Source organism: Wyeomyia smithii, chromosome 3, assembly GCF_029784165.1.
Source record: "Wyeomyia smithii strain HCP4-BCI-WySm-NY-G18 chromosome 3, ASM2978416v1, whole genome shotgun sequence".
NCBI lineage: Eukaryota > Metazoa > Arthropoda > Insecta > Diptera > Culicidae > Wyeomyia > Wyeomyia smithii.
In genome coordinates this window covers 7,574,227-7,588,568 of record NC_073696.1, presented here as the reverse complement: position 1 = coordinate 7,588,568, position 14,342 = coordinate 7,574,227, and the positions used below count along the sequence as shown (strand labels likewise).

The following is a 14,342-nucleotide window of genomic DNA, read 5'->3' as shown; positions in this document are numbered from 1 at the left end:
AAACAACTTCAAATCATCTGCATACACCAGCTTGCAGCCATCACCCAGCAGCAGTGTCACGTCATTGAAAAAAAGTGCAAATAGCAAGGGCCCCATATTACTTCCTTGGGGAACTCCTGACTTGTTAGTAAACTGCGATGAAATACTAGAACCCAGTTTTACGCGTAGAACTCTTCCTCGTAAATACGAGCTCAACCATGCAACGAGCTGGTGGGAGGCACCTAGGCGTGAGATTTTACGCAGGAGTATTGAGTGGTCCAAACGATCGAAAGCCGCTTTGAGGTCGGTGTATATCGCATCAACTTGAGCTTTTGTTCCATCTGTGAGATGCAAGACGAAGTGAACTCCAACAAATTGGTACAAACTGAGCGGCCCGGCATAAATCCATGCTGAGTGGTTGAAATATAGTGCTTAGTGCAGGAGAGCATATAACCGCTTACTATGATCTCGAATACCTTAGACCCAGCAGAAAGGCTAGTGATGCCACGATAATTTTTAACGTTTTGCCGGTCGCCGTATTTTGAAACGGGAAACATCAGCGACTGCTTCCAAACTGCAGGAAACTTTCCTTGCGTAAAAGACTTGTTAAAAATGTGGCATAACGGAACAGCAAGAGTGGTAGCACAACGACTAAAAACAACAGCAGGAATTCCATCAGGACCTGCCGAATATGACCGTTTCAATTTTTTTGCTGCAGCCAATACCATATCGGTCGTAATCGTAAAGGTACTTAGGTCGACTAAACCGGGGGGAACACCAGATGCCGCTGATTCAGCCTCGGAGTCAGAGGCAGCTTCATCAGCAAAAACGGAAGCGAAGAACTTTGCAAACAGCTCACATGACTCGGATTCCGATGTTGATTCATCATTGTCGAAACGTACATTCACAGGTACGGAAGAACATTTCCTTTTGGTGTTAACGAAGTTCCAAAAGTTTCGCGGATTCCTTCGAAGGTCGGTCTGCACCCGTAGCACATATGACCTGTACAGTGTGCGATTCAAACGACGATATTCATCACTATGACGTTTAAAATCAGACTTCGTAAGCGCAGTTTTCAATCGGCGATATTTGCGCTGAGAGCTATTCTTTAGCCGTTTCAATTCACGTAACCAAAGAGTTCCCCAAGCAGGTGAATTAGGGCGCTTCACAAAAGGCAGATTAGAATGTAACCACTGAACAATTACATCACAAAAACGGTGAGTCAATTCGTCAATATCGGTGCAGGTGAGCAGACTCTCCCAATCGAAATTTAATAAATAATCAGACAGCGCAGCAAAATCTATCCTACGATAATTTAGCGATCTATTTCCTACCTCAACACGTGCACGAGCTATATCGCTACTGCAAGTGACAGGCAAAGTAATAGTGAGGGGCGGATGGTGTAGATCGACAGGAAGCAGTGGCACAACGCTGCGTTCAGTCGATACTCTGCAATCAGATGGACAAAACACTAAGTCGAGTATGCGCCCTAGATGGTTTCGCTGGAGATTTGTTTGGCATAAATTGTAGAAATCCATGCCGTCTACCAATGTAGCACTAGCTGCAGGGAGATGAGCTGGAATAACGGCAGAGTCGACAGTCCATTCTAGTCGCGGTTGATTGAAATCGCCACAGATCAGTACGATACTGTTATCACCTCTTTTATCGTACAGCTCACCCACAGAAGCGATGTGCTTCTCGATGACGTCAACTTTGTGACTTCTGTCAGGCGGAATATATACACCGCACAGTAGCAGCTTCGTTCCTCTTATTGTGGTGCTAACACATACTTGCTCTAAACAGTTACCATTCACCGTCTCGATCAATGAGCAAGCATGACAATGTGCCACCGCAATTAATACTCCACCAAAGCTAGATTCGTTACTGTTTTGGGAGCTGCGGTCACAACGAAACACGTTGAATGATGATCCAAAAAGCTGAATAGAATTGATCCGATCGTCCAAGCCAGTTTCAGTTAGAATTATAATGTCAAGATTACAGTCACGGGTAGCCAGAAATAGCTCATCAATTTTTGTACGCAGTCCGCGCACATTCTGGTAGGCGATTTGGATTCCGCTTTCATTAATGACGTCACGCTGCAACACAGCATTATTCAGTGCAAAAGAGTTAGAACTAACAGACATATACTCGCCTCTGGTGGAAACCCGAAGGTTCCCACCGTCCACAAAAGTACGCAATAAATCTATATCACATCCGTCCTTAGTCGTCGGTACGAGTTTTTTGGTTGGTCAATAAACTCGCGGAATAGTAAGCCTGCGGGCCACGAAGCTGCATTCAGAGCTCGATCCTTCAATTCGGGATCCAAGCTAACTTTGAAAGAAACGAAGGACAGTGTGGTGACATCTTTGTCCTTGGGTACAAGCCGTATAACTTCTACAGAATCGGCTGCTTGGATGCAGCGAGAAACAATTTTCTGAATGTCATTATTCGAGGCAAGCGGATTTAAACCCGAAAGATACAGCCAAAATTTATTCGAAACGGCAGCCGGGAGAATAGAAGGAACAGAAAGATCACTCAAATTTATTTCTTTTGTTCCACAGTCTGGAGCAGCCGGGATGGATGGCTCGCGCTCATCTCGTCGACGTTTTGCACTTCGTCTTGTTGGCCAAATCGGCGTGTCGCATAGAGACGGAGTAGCGGGGGGCGGTTTTGGCCTAGTAGCAAAATTATCAATTTTATTGCTCAATGCTTCAACAACACCGCACAGCTGTTGAAACTGCGCGGACAGATCAGGCTGAGCGAGTGGCTGTGATTGTGTTTGCATAGTTTCGGTTATATAGGAGCTAATGCTGCGGCCTTTTAACTCATTCCTGCAGGTGGAGCAAACCAATAAAATTTTCCCAGAGGCAAATGCGTCTTTCAGCCCGCGAGCATTAATGCCACAACACTGCTGTTTAATATGCAAGTAAGCTTCGCAGAATCCGCAGCGTAGTGGCTCGAGGTCGTTTATATCACCTTTGCACTCGCAGCATTGTTTTTTCTCCATTGCGCTTTGTGTGGTATTTCGTTGCTGTCGAAGAGACACAGGCAAGCAACTAAACTTGACGATGAAGCTGGTGCTAACGGTGATCGAGCGCGCCGAAAATTCAACAGTATGCAAAAACAATCAGCTGGCGCTACCGAAAAACACTGTATAAACTCAAATTAATCCCCGAAATGTTTATATTCCACTAAAATCGGATAGCTTCTGAGCTTAACTGCACGTTTCAAAAACTTTTAAACCGAAAACAGTAATTATTCACCGCGGAAAAACGAACTTTTAACGCATCAAAAACAAACGAACCGTTGTGTAACTGAACGAACGTTGGGCATATAATAGAAGAAAACGAAGAGATATAGCAAATTAAACTCAGAATCGCTATAAAATTGTTTATTCCTGAGATAAGATTGAAGAAAGTTTCGCTGCCGGTTCAAAATCACTTTGATCGTTTATATCGGCCACCGTTAATCTTAAAATCAACTAAGCATAAAAAGCTCATGAGAAACAATAGAAGAATAAAAAGAAGATATTAGTTTGACACACTTTGAATCAATTTTAAAATCATAAAAAATCATCAGAAATGTGTCTTCCAAACATGTAAAAATATGTCATGATATAGAAAAAACATCAGTGAGGTATTTAACCCGAAAAGCAGTGTGTTCACAATAAATAAAACTTGTTTCCTGGAATGAATCCAACGGTGTTGAACTGAAGATCTTAAAAATATAAATCTAATTTAAAATTTAGCAATGATTTTAAATAAAACAATTAAAATATTAAATTGGAATGCTCGCTCATTGAAGGCCAATGAGAATGAGCTTTTTAATTTTTCAACAGTAAATAATGTGCATATTGCAATTATTACTGAAACATTTCTGAAACCTAACATAAAATTAAAATATGATCCCAATTACGTGGTTCATAGATATGACAGGATTCAGGGTTCCGGCGGTGGAGTTGCAATTGTTATTCATCGCCGAATCAAACATCGTGCTCTTTCCCATCTTGAGACGAAAGTTATTGAAACTTTGGGAATTGAAGTTCAAACTGAACTTGGGATTTTATTTATTGCCGCAGCATATTTACCATTTCAATGCACACGCGAGCTCAAAAATTATTTTAAAGGTGATTTACAAAAACTCACCAGAAATCGTTCGAAATTTTTCATAATCGGCGATTTTAACGCTAAACATCGTTCATGGAATAATTCTCAAAGTAATTCCAATGGCAAAATTTTATTCAATGATTGTTCTTCAGGATACTATTCTATTTTGTCTCCGAATAGTCCTACATGCTTTTCTTCTGTAAGAAACCCTTCAACAATTGATTTGGTGCTAACAGATCAAAGTCATGTATGTAGTGATTTGATCACACATGCTGACTTTGATTCTGACCATCTTCCAAAAACTTTTTCTTTATCACATGAATCAGTTTTAAACCCTATGAGCTCTGTTTTTAATTATAACAAGGCTAATTGGGAAAGATACAAAACTCATATTGAGAGAAATTTCAATAATGAGCTTGATTTGCAAAACGAAGTGAATATTGATTCCGCTTTGGAAGCATTAAAATGTGCAATTGTTGATGCCAGGAATTATTCTGTTCCAAAGGCTCAAGTGAAATTTGATTCATCAATAATTGACGAAAATCTTCAACTTCTAATTCGTTTGAAAAATGTCCGCAGACGTCAATATCAACGTTCTCGTGACCCTGTTTTTAAAACTATTTATAAAGATTTACAGAAAGAGATTAAACATAGATTTACTCTTCTGAGAAATCAAAATTTTGAGACTAAAGTTGAAAAATTGAAACTATATTCAAAACCATTTTGGAAGCTGTCGAAGATTCTTAAGAAACCTTCAAAGCCTATTCCAGTTTTAAAAGATGGTGAACGTTTTCTTGTATCCAATGAACAAAAGGCTCAAAGACTTGCTCAGCAGTTTGAGAGTGTTCATAACTCAAATTTGAATTTTGTGAGTCCAATTGAAAATGAAGTCACACGTCAATTTGATATAATTTCTTCCCAGAATTTATGAAATGAAAAAATATGAAAGCACCTGGTGACGATGGAATCTTTAATATACTAATCAAACATCTCCCTGAGAGCACAATGGAATTTTTAGTGAAAATTTTCAATTGCTGCTTCAAAATTGCATATTTTCCCAAATTATGGAAAAATGCAAAAATTACTCCCATTTTAAAACCGGATAAGAACCCAGCTGAAGCTTCAAGTTATCGACCAATCAGTTTGCTTTCTTCAATAAGTAAACTGTTTGAGAGAATTATTCTTAACAGAATGATGTCACACATCAACGAAAATTCAATTTTTGCAAATGAACAGTTTGGATTTCGCCATGGGCATTCCACAACTCATCAATTGCTCAGAGTTACTAATATGATACAAGCTAACAATTCTGAAGGTTATTCCACTGGAGCTGCTCTTTTAGACATAGAAAAAGCATTCGACAGTGTTTGGCATAAAGGTTTGATTGCGAAATTGCAAACTTTTAATTTTCCAATTTTCCTAATCAAAATTTTAAAAAATTATCTTACTGATCGAACTCTGCAGGTTGTCTATCAGAATTCAAAATCTGATAGATTTCCTGTCAGAGCAGGTGTACCTCAAGGTTCAGTCTTGGGTTCAGCCCTGTACAACATATTCACTTCAGATCTTCCTGATTTGCCTCCAGGATGCACAAAGTCATTGTTCTGCGATGACACAAGCATGTCCGTAAAAGGAAAAAGTCTTCGTGTCATATGCAGTCGATTGCAGAAAAGTTTAGATATTTTTTCTTCCTACTTGCAAAAGTGGAAAATCTCTCCCAATGCTTCTAAAACTCAAATGATAATTTTTCCGCATAAGCCTAGGGCTTCTTTCCTCAAGCCAAACAATAATCACGTTGTCAAGATGAATGGGGTTATTTTAAGTTGGTCCGACAAGGTTGAGTACTTGGGACTAATTTATGATAAAAAACTTATTTTCAAAGAGCACATTGAGAGTATACAAGCCAAGTGCATCAAATATACGAGATGTTTATATCCTCTCATTAACAGGAATTCTAAACTTTGTTTAAAGAACAAACTTTTGATTTACAAACAAATTTTTAGACCAGCAATGCTTTATGCTGTACCGATCTGATCAAGTTGCTGTTCAACAAGGAAGAAAACGCTCCAAAGGATTCAGAATAAAATTCTGAAAATGATTTTGAAGCGTCCTCCTTGGTTTGGTACACTCGAATTACATAGACTTACTGGTGTTGAACCATTAGAAGCTATGTCAAATAAAATTATCAACAATTTTCGACAAAAATCGTTGCAATCCTCAATTGCAACGATAAGCTCTCTTTATAGCCAATAAGTTAGCAATTAAGTTAGTTGTAAGTTTACTTCCCCTTTTCTGACAAGTAGGTTTAAATCCCTACGAATGATAAGTCCTAATTGCGAAAGCAAACAAATCCTAACAATTAAAATTACAAATTTCTAACAGTGTTGAGAAGTCACCATTTGTGATTGGACACACATACTCATTATTTACTAATATTTATCATAAATACTTAAGCTACTAACAAATCCCCCCTTAAAAAAAAAAAAAAAAATACGAAAAAAAACATAACGAATTTAAACTTATTTTGTAAATAATAAAATGTTTCCCTTCTCAGAAAATGAAATTGTTTGATCTTTCTTATTTGTTTTTTTCGACATAAAAATTTGATATAACATTAATTACATTAGTGTCCACCCCGTCCGTTTGCGAACCATCTCGAATTGTTTCGACCCTTTCTATCAATCACAGTTGACGACCTTCAGGGTCAACAATGTTGTATTGTGGCCACTATACTTACCCGGACGAACACCGCCATGCCTGGCCGCAACCGCGTGGAACCACTCTCCGGTGTTAATGGTAATAATTGTAAGTCGTTTGCCCGCGCGCCCTCCCTCCTTCCTACCAAAGCCAAGATACGGATCAGCTCTCGGTACTTACCGTATGGTCGGGGTGCAAAAGAATGACTAATTGTTTCTTACGGAGGGCGGTTTAACATGCTAACATGCTGTTTAACCTTCGGTGTGCTCCGGATTGTGGGACCAAAGTGCACACACACGAGACCCGCCGTGGAACCGCCGGTGCGTGAAATATGTGATCTCGCACCGGTTGTTGGCTGTCTATCAGAAGCGGATACGGTAATTGCCTTCCAGCGTGCAGTTTTTTTTTTCGGGAGGCTTAAGACGTCGTCGTGTGTTACGAAAGCGCACGACATTAAAGTCATTGTTGCGCGTTACACGGAATAAATTTGAATTTAATTGGTTCCCTGATCTGTGATGCGGCGGCACAAAGAAGTCTAAATTGTTTGATTCAAGATTTTTATCTCAGCCCAAGCGTTAAGCGTAAATTGTTTGCATACTATCAACGAACGCCAATCTAAAGGAAATCGAAAGCTCCGTCTTATTCATTCACCTTCATCACTTTGATGGCTAGAAAACAAACCCCCAAATTTTACACTTCCTTCTCGCCAGGGTCCACCGTGGCACGAGTGGCAAACTTGAACTTCAAATACCGGTAATTCAATGTGTGAGCCATTCTTCAATTCATTTTGGCCGGCCTTTCAAACTTCATTGACTTTGCTGCATGGATCGGCTCTGATGCGGTTAGTCAAAATGATCATTACTTTCGAGTTTCGCCGCTGCCGAGTGGCCGCGCACTTGGGCTTCCAATGTCGCTTTCATTGTTGACGCGTCGTACAGCTAAGTACATACACTAGTAGTCACCGGCATCTTGCCCTTCTTACCGCTATGCTGATCGCCTCATTACCGAAATCATTCAACTTCGGTGCGGTACTCTGCGGTCACCAGTGGCGCTTTAGGCTATCGGGAACCAGCAGTGCCGCGAGATCTTAAGTGCTTTGACCTAGACATTCGACGTCGGCTGAAGGATCGGTTCAATTATTATTATCGTCGGTGTTGGGTTTTTTCTCTCTTTCTTTTTGTTGTCTTTTAACGGTTCCCTCAATGATGATCCTTCAGTATCCAACACAGGCTGAAGTTATATTGCCTCGGAATGATTACTTGGAAAGCGATGCTGTTGCTTTCCATGTATGGTTCTTTTAGCAGAATAAATCTGTTGAAGGTCAGATCAATTAATTCAAACAGAGATGAGATGCAAAGAAAAAATCTTCCAGATTTTATTATGAGAAAAAAAATCACAGGAGGGTTGTGTGCAAAGCCACGACCGCAAGGTTGAAGTAGAATACTTTTAGACAGCTCTACTTACGGCTGTACATTAACCTACGGCCGGGCGAATCGGTTCGCGCCGCTTTTCGCGTTTAGCCTGGCAGAGGCCTAATGCGCACGGCCAACACAATAGAAAGGTGTTTTCACATTGAAAATCAGACACGGATTTACTGGAGTAAGTGTTAGCAAATGCATCTACCGCTAATACCGCCGCTATCGTACGAAAGCGCGTCGTTTCATGTGGGGAATAATATCAACAACGAAAAATGACGCGCATCTAAGCACACCCGAACTGTTTCGCCGTGCCGCTTCCATTTATTTCCTTATAACATCGGCCTCAGGGAAGTACCGGCTGCACCTACCGCTGAGGCTGTTACAATACTGCTACTGGTTTCCAAAGCTATTAACTTTTCAAATTAAGTGTTTTATTTGTCCTCAAAAGAACAATTGCTCAATTCCATATCGGATATAATGCAATCGCATCTCTGTAATTTAACCGACAGTAATATTCTTCTGAACAAAATGATCCAACTTTTCCATTAGAGGAAGTGCCGGCTGATGTACGGCAAAAATCTGACCCGATCGCTCGCGTTGGCGTTCAGCCTGGCAGAGACCTGAGACGTGGTGACCAACCACAGGGCAAGTGATTTGTTTAATTTGAAGGCAGCCACAGGCGCGACCCGCTGCTATGGTCTGTTACTGCTGAGTGCCGATATCTGCTGTTACTGCTGTCAACGTTGTGGACGGTCCATCCAGTTCACATTTCGACTAATGAATGTAGCTAGTTTTCCCAGAAACACTTTTTTATAGCCGAAGGGTGCTACGAAATAGGCCACGCCTTTATGTTCAGTTTTACCATTTTCTAATATTCTTTAGACGAATTATTCCACAATTCGCATTTGATTTTCGTATCCAGCTAGTAAACACCGATAGTGCTCTCACACACGCAACGATTTTACCCCTAACCGTATTGCGGTTTGTAACATCAAGCGATTTCGTTTGCTCGCTGTTGCGTGTTGCATCATGTTGCAACTTGGCAGCTGGAAGACGATGAAATTATGTTCATGCTGATTGATTGAGTCGACTTCATATTAGCTCTGCATAGTCGAACTAACTACTTCGGTTATGCTGATCGCAGCCTTTGCGCTGCCCCTACAGTGGGGGGGTTTACTAAATAAAGTGAAAATTAGACAACTACAACAGAATTTGATTGCATCCCGCACAGAATGTCTGCTTGTGTTGATGCCAGAAAATTATTAACCTTCAATTATTTGTTTATTTGCCTTGAAAAAGGCATTTTGCGGTTCAAAAACGGTTGCTGATCACAATCTTTGAGCTGCCCTAACAGTGGGGGAATTAAGATACACGGGCAACATGCACTGTGGAAGCTATTTCACATTCAGTAAATTAGACGGGTGCGACAGATTTAAATTGCTAGGATGCAACACAGAATGCTTGCTTGCGTTGTCAAAAATTATTAACTTTCAATGACTTGTTTATTTGACTTGAAAAAGGCATTTTGATGTTCAAAATTGGATTTCCTGATGGCAATCTTCATGCTACCCCAACACGGGGGGAATAAGGCAGTCTGGCGCCACACGCTGAGAAGAACCGCGTTGCTCCCGAGACGTGGTGACTAACCACAGGGCTAGTGCTGCTGCTAAGGAAGGACGACTGCTGTTGTAGCTGTCTAGAATTATTATGAGCGGCTTCAGCTGAAACAGGCTCTTATATAGGCCAAATAGCATGTTTTCATTTGCAAGGTATATGATTCTGTCGACCGTGCTTGGGAAGCAATCATATAACGACCAATCACAGGTCGAATTTTTCGTATTGACAAGGCTTGGCTATTTTCAATAGTACAATAGTGTGAATAATAAAACTACAATTATCTTCTTTTGGAAAGAATCTTAGAAGATTTTCCAATCTATTGCTGCAAGAACGAAGGAAATCCATCGAATACTAACCGATTTATTAGCATTAGAAATTGGACATATTTTTCACTTTTTTCGGTTTTAGATTTTCATTTCACATCCCTATGTAGCCGAACTTCCTGAGAGAAGTATTCTACTTCAAAAGAAGTAGTCCATCGCAGTTTTTCGACTCGCGAAGGTTATTCGAAATGAGATCTTCAAACTCCATGCGTTATAGGCCGGGTGACATAAAACCGAAACAAGTTGAGTCGGTTGAGAAAAGTCGCCGCTCGTAAAAAAAAAACTGTTAGCGCCATTGGTTGCGATGTGTTTAAATTTTAGGTGACCATCACCGGTTGGATTATCTCGCAGCCCATTCTGGTAGAATGTATTCATCAGGCACAGAATGGCGCATCGAGACTACACCTACGAGAACGGAGGGCGATTTATGGTTATAATAGTATTTCTAGAAAAGGTGTTCTGGCCAGAATTTGTTTCGATTGGATTCTTCGGTCGCGTGGGATTTCTCCAGACAAAACAGTATTTATTTTGGGAAGATAAGTTTGAATTATGGCCTTTCGATTTAAGATAAGTTGATGGAGTACTGTTTATCAATAGTAAGGATCGATCTAAAATTAAATTGATTTTTTTTTGTTGAAATACAAGTTAAAGTTTTGGGTAATTTTTGGCTCACAAGTGTATCTAATTTTACTGTGAAACTATAAAACCGTGCAACTGACAGCTGACAGCTGAGTTCAAGATGTTGCACAACATAATAAAAGAAAAGTAGCACTTTATCTCGTTGCAACTGTACGAAATATTGCTTTAGTCTGGATTCAGGCGCATTCGTCTGGGCGTTTGAGAACAGTGACAATTTCGTCGATTTTTTATTTTTGCGTTTTGGAAGTCGGAAGCATTGATAAATAATTTGAATAATTTTGCTTTCGAATTTGTTAGACATATTTTCGCTTTCTTTTTATGTCGTCAATTTTTCGATCACAACCTTTTAGCGATATTCTGATAACTTTTCAACGACATTTTGGTGACGACTTTTAACAATCTTTTGTTGATGTTTTAGTAACTTTACTGACAATATATTGACAATTTCTTGTCGACTTTATCATTTGCTTTTTGACGACTTTCGCACTTCATTCATGATTTTTTATGATTTATGGGTTAAAAAGTCATATACTGGTATGGTGAATATTTTCTCGATTTTGGATATTTTATATGGATTATTATTTTCAAAATTCAAAATAAATAAAAGAGTAACGTTTCAATAATATTGTTGGAAAATTCCAAAACTGTCTCGCAAAAACTGTATCTTTTAAATCTGTGTCAGCAAGTAAACAAGGTGTGTACTTGATTTCATAGTTAAAACAAACAGTTAATTTTTAATTTTTACTAGCATTACGTTGAAAAAAAATTCGGCAATTTCCGACACAATTTCCGCTAAGTCTGAATAAATTCATTCCTGTAGGAAATCATCGATGGATTCTTTTCGAGAAGCGTCTGAAACTTACAAAATCAAGGCTTCGCAAAAAAAACCTAAAATAAAAATTCCCAAACCAACACAATGATTGATGATAGATATGTTTAAAAGTCAATGGTAAATATACAATAAACTTCACAAGAGTAGAGATACGTATCAACATGATCAGCTGTAGGAGTTCTGTCATGAATTAAGATTGTCATTACATGTTATACTGCGTAAGAGTAAACATCGTGCTTCTGTTGGACCCACGACATCACAATTGGCGACAAGGTAGGATTGTGTTTCGGTCGGCGGAGTCCTTAATGGCCAGGACGCACAGTGGTACGAGAGCTCAAAAACTTGAACTTAAAATATTTGCTCTCCAAATAATGGTTTCATTGACATACTATCTTCCGAAGATATCGAGTATATAAAAAGGCTCAAATCATGACAAAATAATTTAGTTCGAAACTCAACCGCTGGTGGCGCTGCAAAATCTAACTTTTTAACCTTACGTTTTAGAGAAATGGTGTCTTCAGCAAAGTTATAGATAAAGTTATTACAAAAAACTTTGTCGAAGACTCTTTTCTTCTAACTCTTCTTGGTTTGGATATATAACGTTTCTTATTAGAGTTGTTGTTAAAATTAGTTTTTCTCGAATATACAAAAAACTGTAACATTTAGGTGGTAACAATGTTGGGCATATATTTGTATATTATTAAAACACACGACTTTGTAGAAGACACAAAAGAGATAGCTTCCACACAAACCAAGTTTTTTCAAAAAAATGTTTTAAAAGCATCATTTTTTGTACACACCAAGAGCACAAAATAGCAAAAACTAGCAGACGAAACCTGCATAGAATGAAATATTATCATAATCACTCTACGAAATCACTTTGATCGTTTGTCCCTTTCAGTATCTTCATTGCCTAAGTTTTGTTTTGAAAACAGCCTTACTCAACGTTTTCGATGACAATACACGTTAAACGTTGGCCAGGTTACTGATCACTGCATATTTTTTTCAACTTGAAAATGTTGTATCATCTATTGCATTGTTCTAATAATTAAATTATATTTTTATGTTTTAATTTTGCTAAAATAAATGTATAAAAAATATAAAGTTATAAAATCATCATCAGAATCCGCATTATCCTCCTAATAAACATCTAGCCTGTATTTTGCATCACCGCAAAACTCATTAGGTGGCTTGTCTCGCAAACTGCTAATAACTGGATCTGTTGATTCCAGAAAACGGTCTAGTCTAATCTGTATCTATGAAGGTAATAATAATTTTTCGTTTTCAAATATTTCAGCAAGTTCACCATACCTCTTTGTTCCGGCTTTCATGTGCCTTCTCGGATAGCCAATAGGCCAATTGGAACTAGGAAATGCCTACTAGATTTACAGTACTAAAAAAAGATCGATACAGTGAGATCGATTCTTGGCGTGAAATCGTCCAATGCTATTACTAGTTCAAGTTTATGTCATATTCGCCCTGCAATTGCACTATGAACTGTCTTTTTGAATTTCATGTCAGGCAATGAAGATACTAAAAGGGACAAACGATCAAAGTGATTTCGTAGAGTGATTATGATAATATTTCATTCTATGCAGGTTTAGCTGACGTTTTTGCTATTTTGTGTTCTTGGTGTGTATAAAAAATTATGCTTTTTTAACATTTTTTGGCAATAACTTGGTTTATGTGGAAGCTATCTATTTTGTGTCTTCTACAAAGTTGTGTGTTTTAATGATATACAAATATATGCCGAACATTGTTACCACCTAAATGTTACAGTTTTTTGTATATTCGAGAAAAACTAATTTTAACAACAACTCTAATAAGAAACGTTATATATCCAAACCAAGAAGAGTTAGAAGAAAAGAGTCTTCGACAAAGTTTTTTGTAATAACTTTATCTATAACTTTGCTGAAGACACCATATCTCTAGAACGTAAGGATAAAAAGTTAGATTTTGCAGCGCCACCAGCGGTTGAGTTTCGAACTAAATTATTTTGTCATGATTTGAGCCTTTTTATATACCAGATATCTTCGGAAGATAGTATGTCAATGAAACCATTATTTGGAGAGCAAATGAATTAAGTTCACGTTTTTGGACTCTCGTACCACTGTGGGACGGTGGCATAGTATATATCAGTTTTTGACTCCAGGTGGTGGAGGTATAGAAGCTCCAGTCAGCAGCGGAAGATTTTTTTTAGATAATGGGTTCAATGATGGCAATTTCGGTCACGGGTTTCTTTAAAACACGTTTTATTATGTCAAAGCCAACGTTTCAAGGATATATTTCCTCGTCCTCAGGGCAACTACGATTAACAGTTTACAATTTACATAAATTAGTCACACGAATTAAGTTATTACATACACAACTTACAAACAAAACAAACAAGTTCTCGTCAAAATATGGTGCATTGGTGTAAAATTGCTTTAGGTTAACTGCACTACACTATGGATATAAAATATTCAAAATATTAATTGGTTTGTGACTTTTCAAAATTTAAAAAAAACGCAAACGGATGAGCTAGTAGCTCATCCGTTTGCGTTTTTTTTTAATTTTTGTTTTTAAATTTTGAAAAGTCACATATTATTTAAATTTTGAAAAGTCATATTACCAAGAAATGATAAGTGTTTTTTAAGTAAAATTTTCCGCGACATACTATGAAACCATCAAATTTAAAATAAAATTAGCTTCATTTGCCGAAAAATGCAAATTTAGTTTTAAAATACAAAAA

At 38.3% G+C, this 14,342-nt stretch overlaps 1 protein-coding gene across 1 annotated transcript; it reads right to left on the bottom strand.

Annotated features, from left to right (window-relative positions):
- Nucleotides 1-221: 221 nt before the first annotated feature.
- LOC129726438 (uncharacterized) lies at nucleotides 222-2,123 on the bottom strand. The gene has a single exon (XM_055683130.1). The coding sequence runs from the start codon at nucleotides 2,121-2,123 to the stop codon at nucleotides 222-224; it is 1,902 nt and encodes a 633-aa protein (XP_055539105.1).
- Nucleotides 2,124-14,342: the final 12,219 nt, after the last annotated feature.

What these genes read in the sequence shown, in the direction of transcription:
- LOC129726438 (XM_055683130.1), bottom strand. Translation starts at nt 2,123, where the DNA reads ATGTCTGTTAGTTCTAACTCTTTTGCACTGAATAATGCTGTGTTGCAG.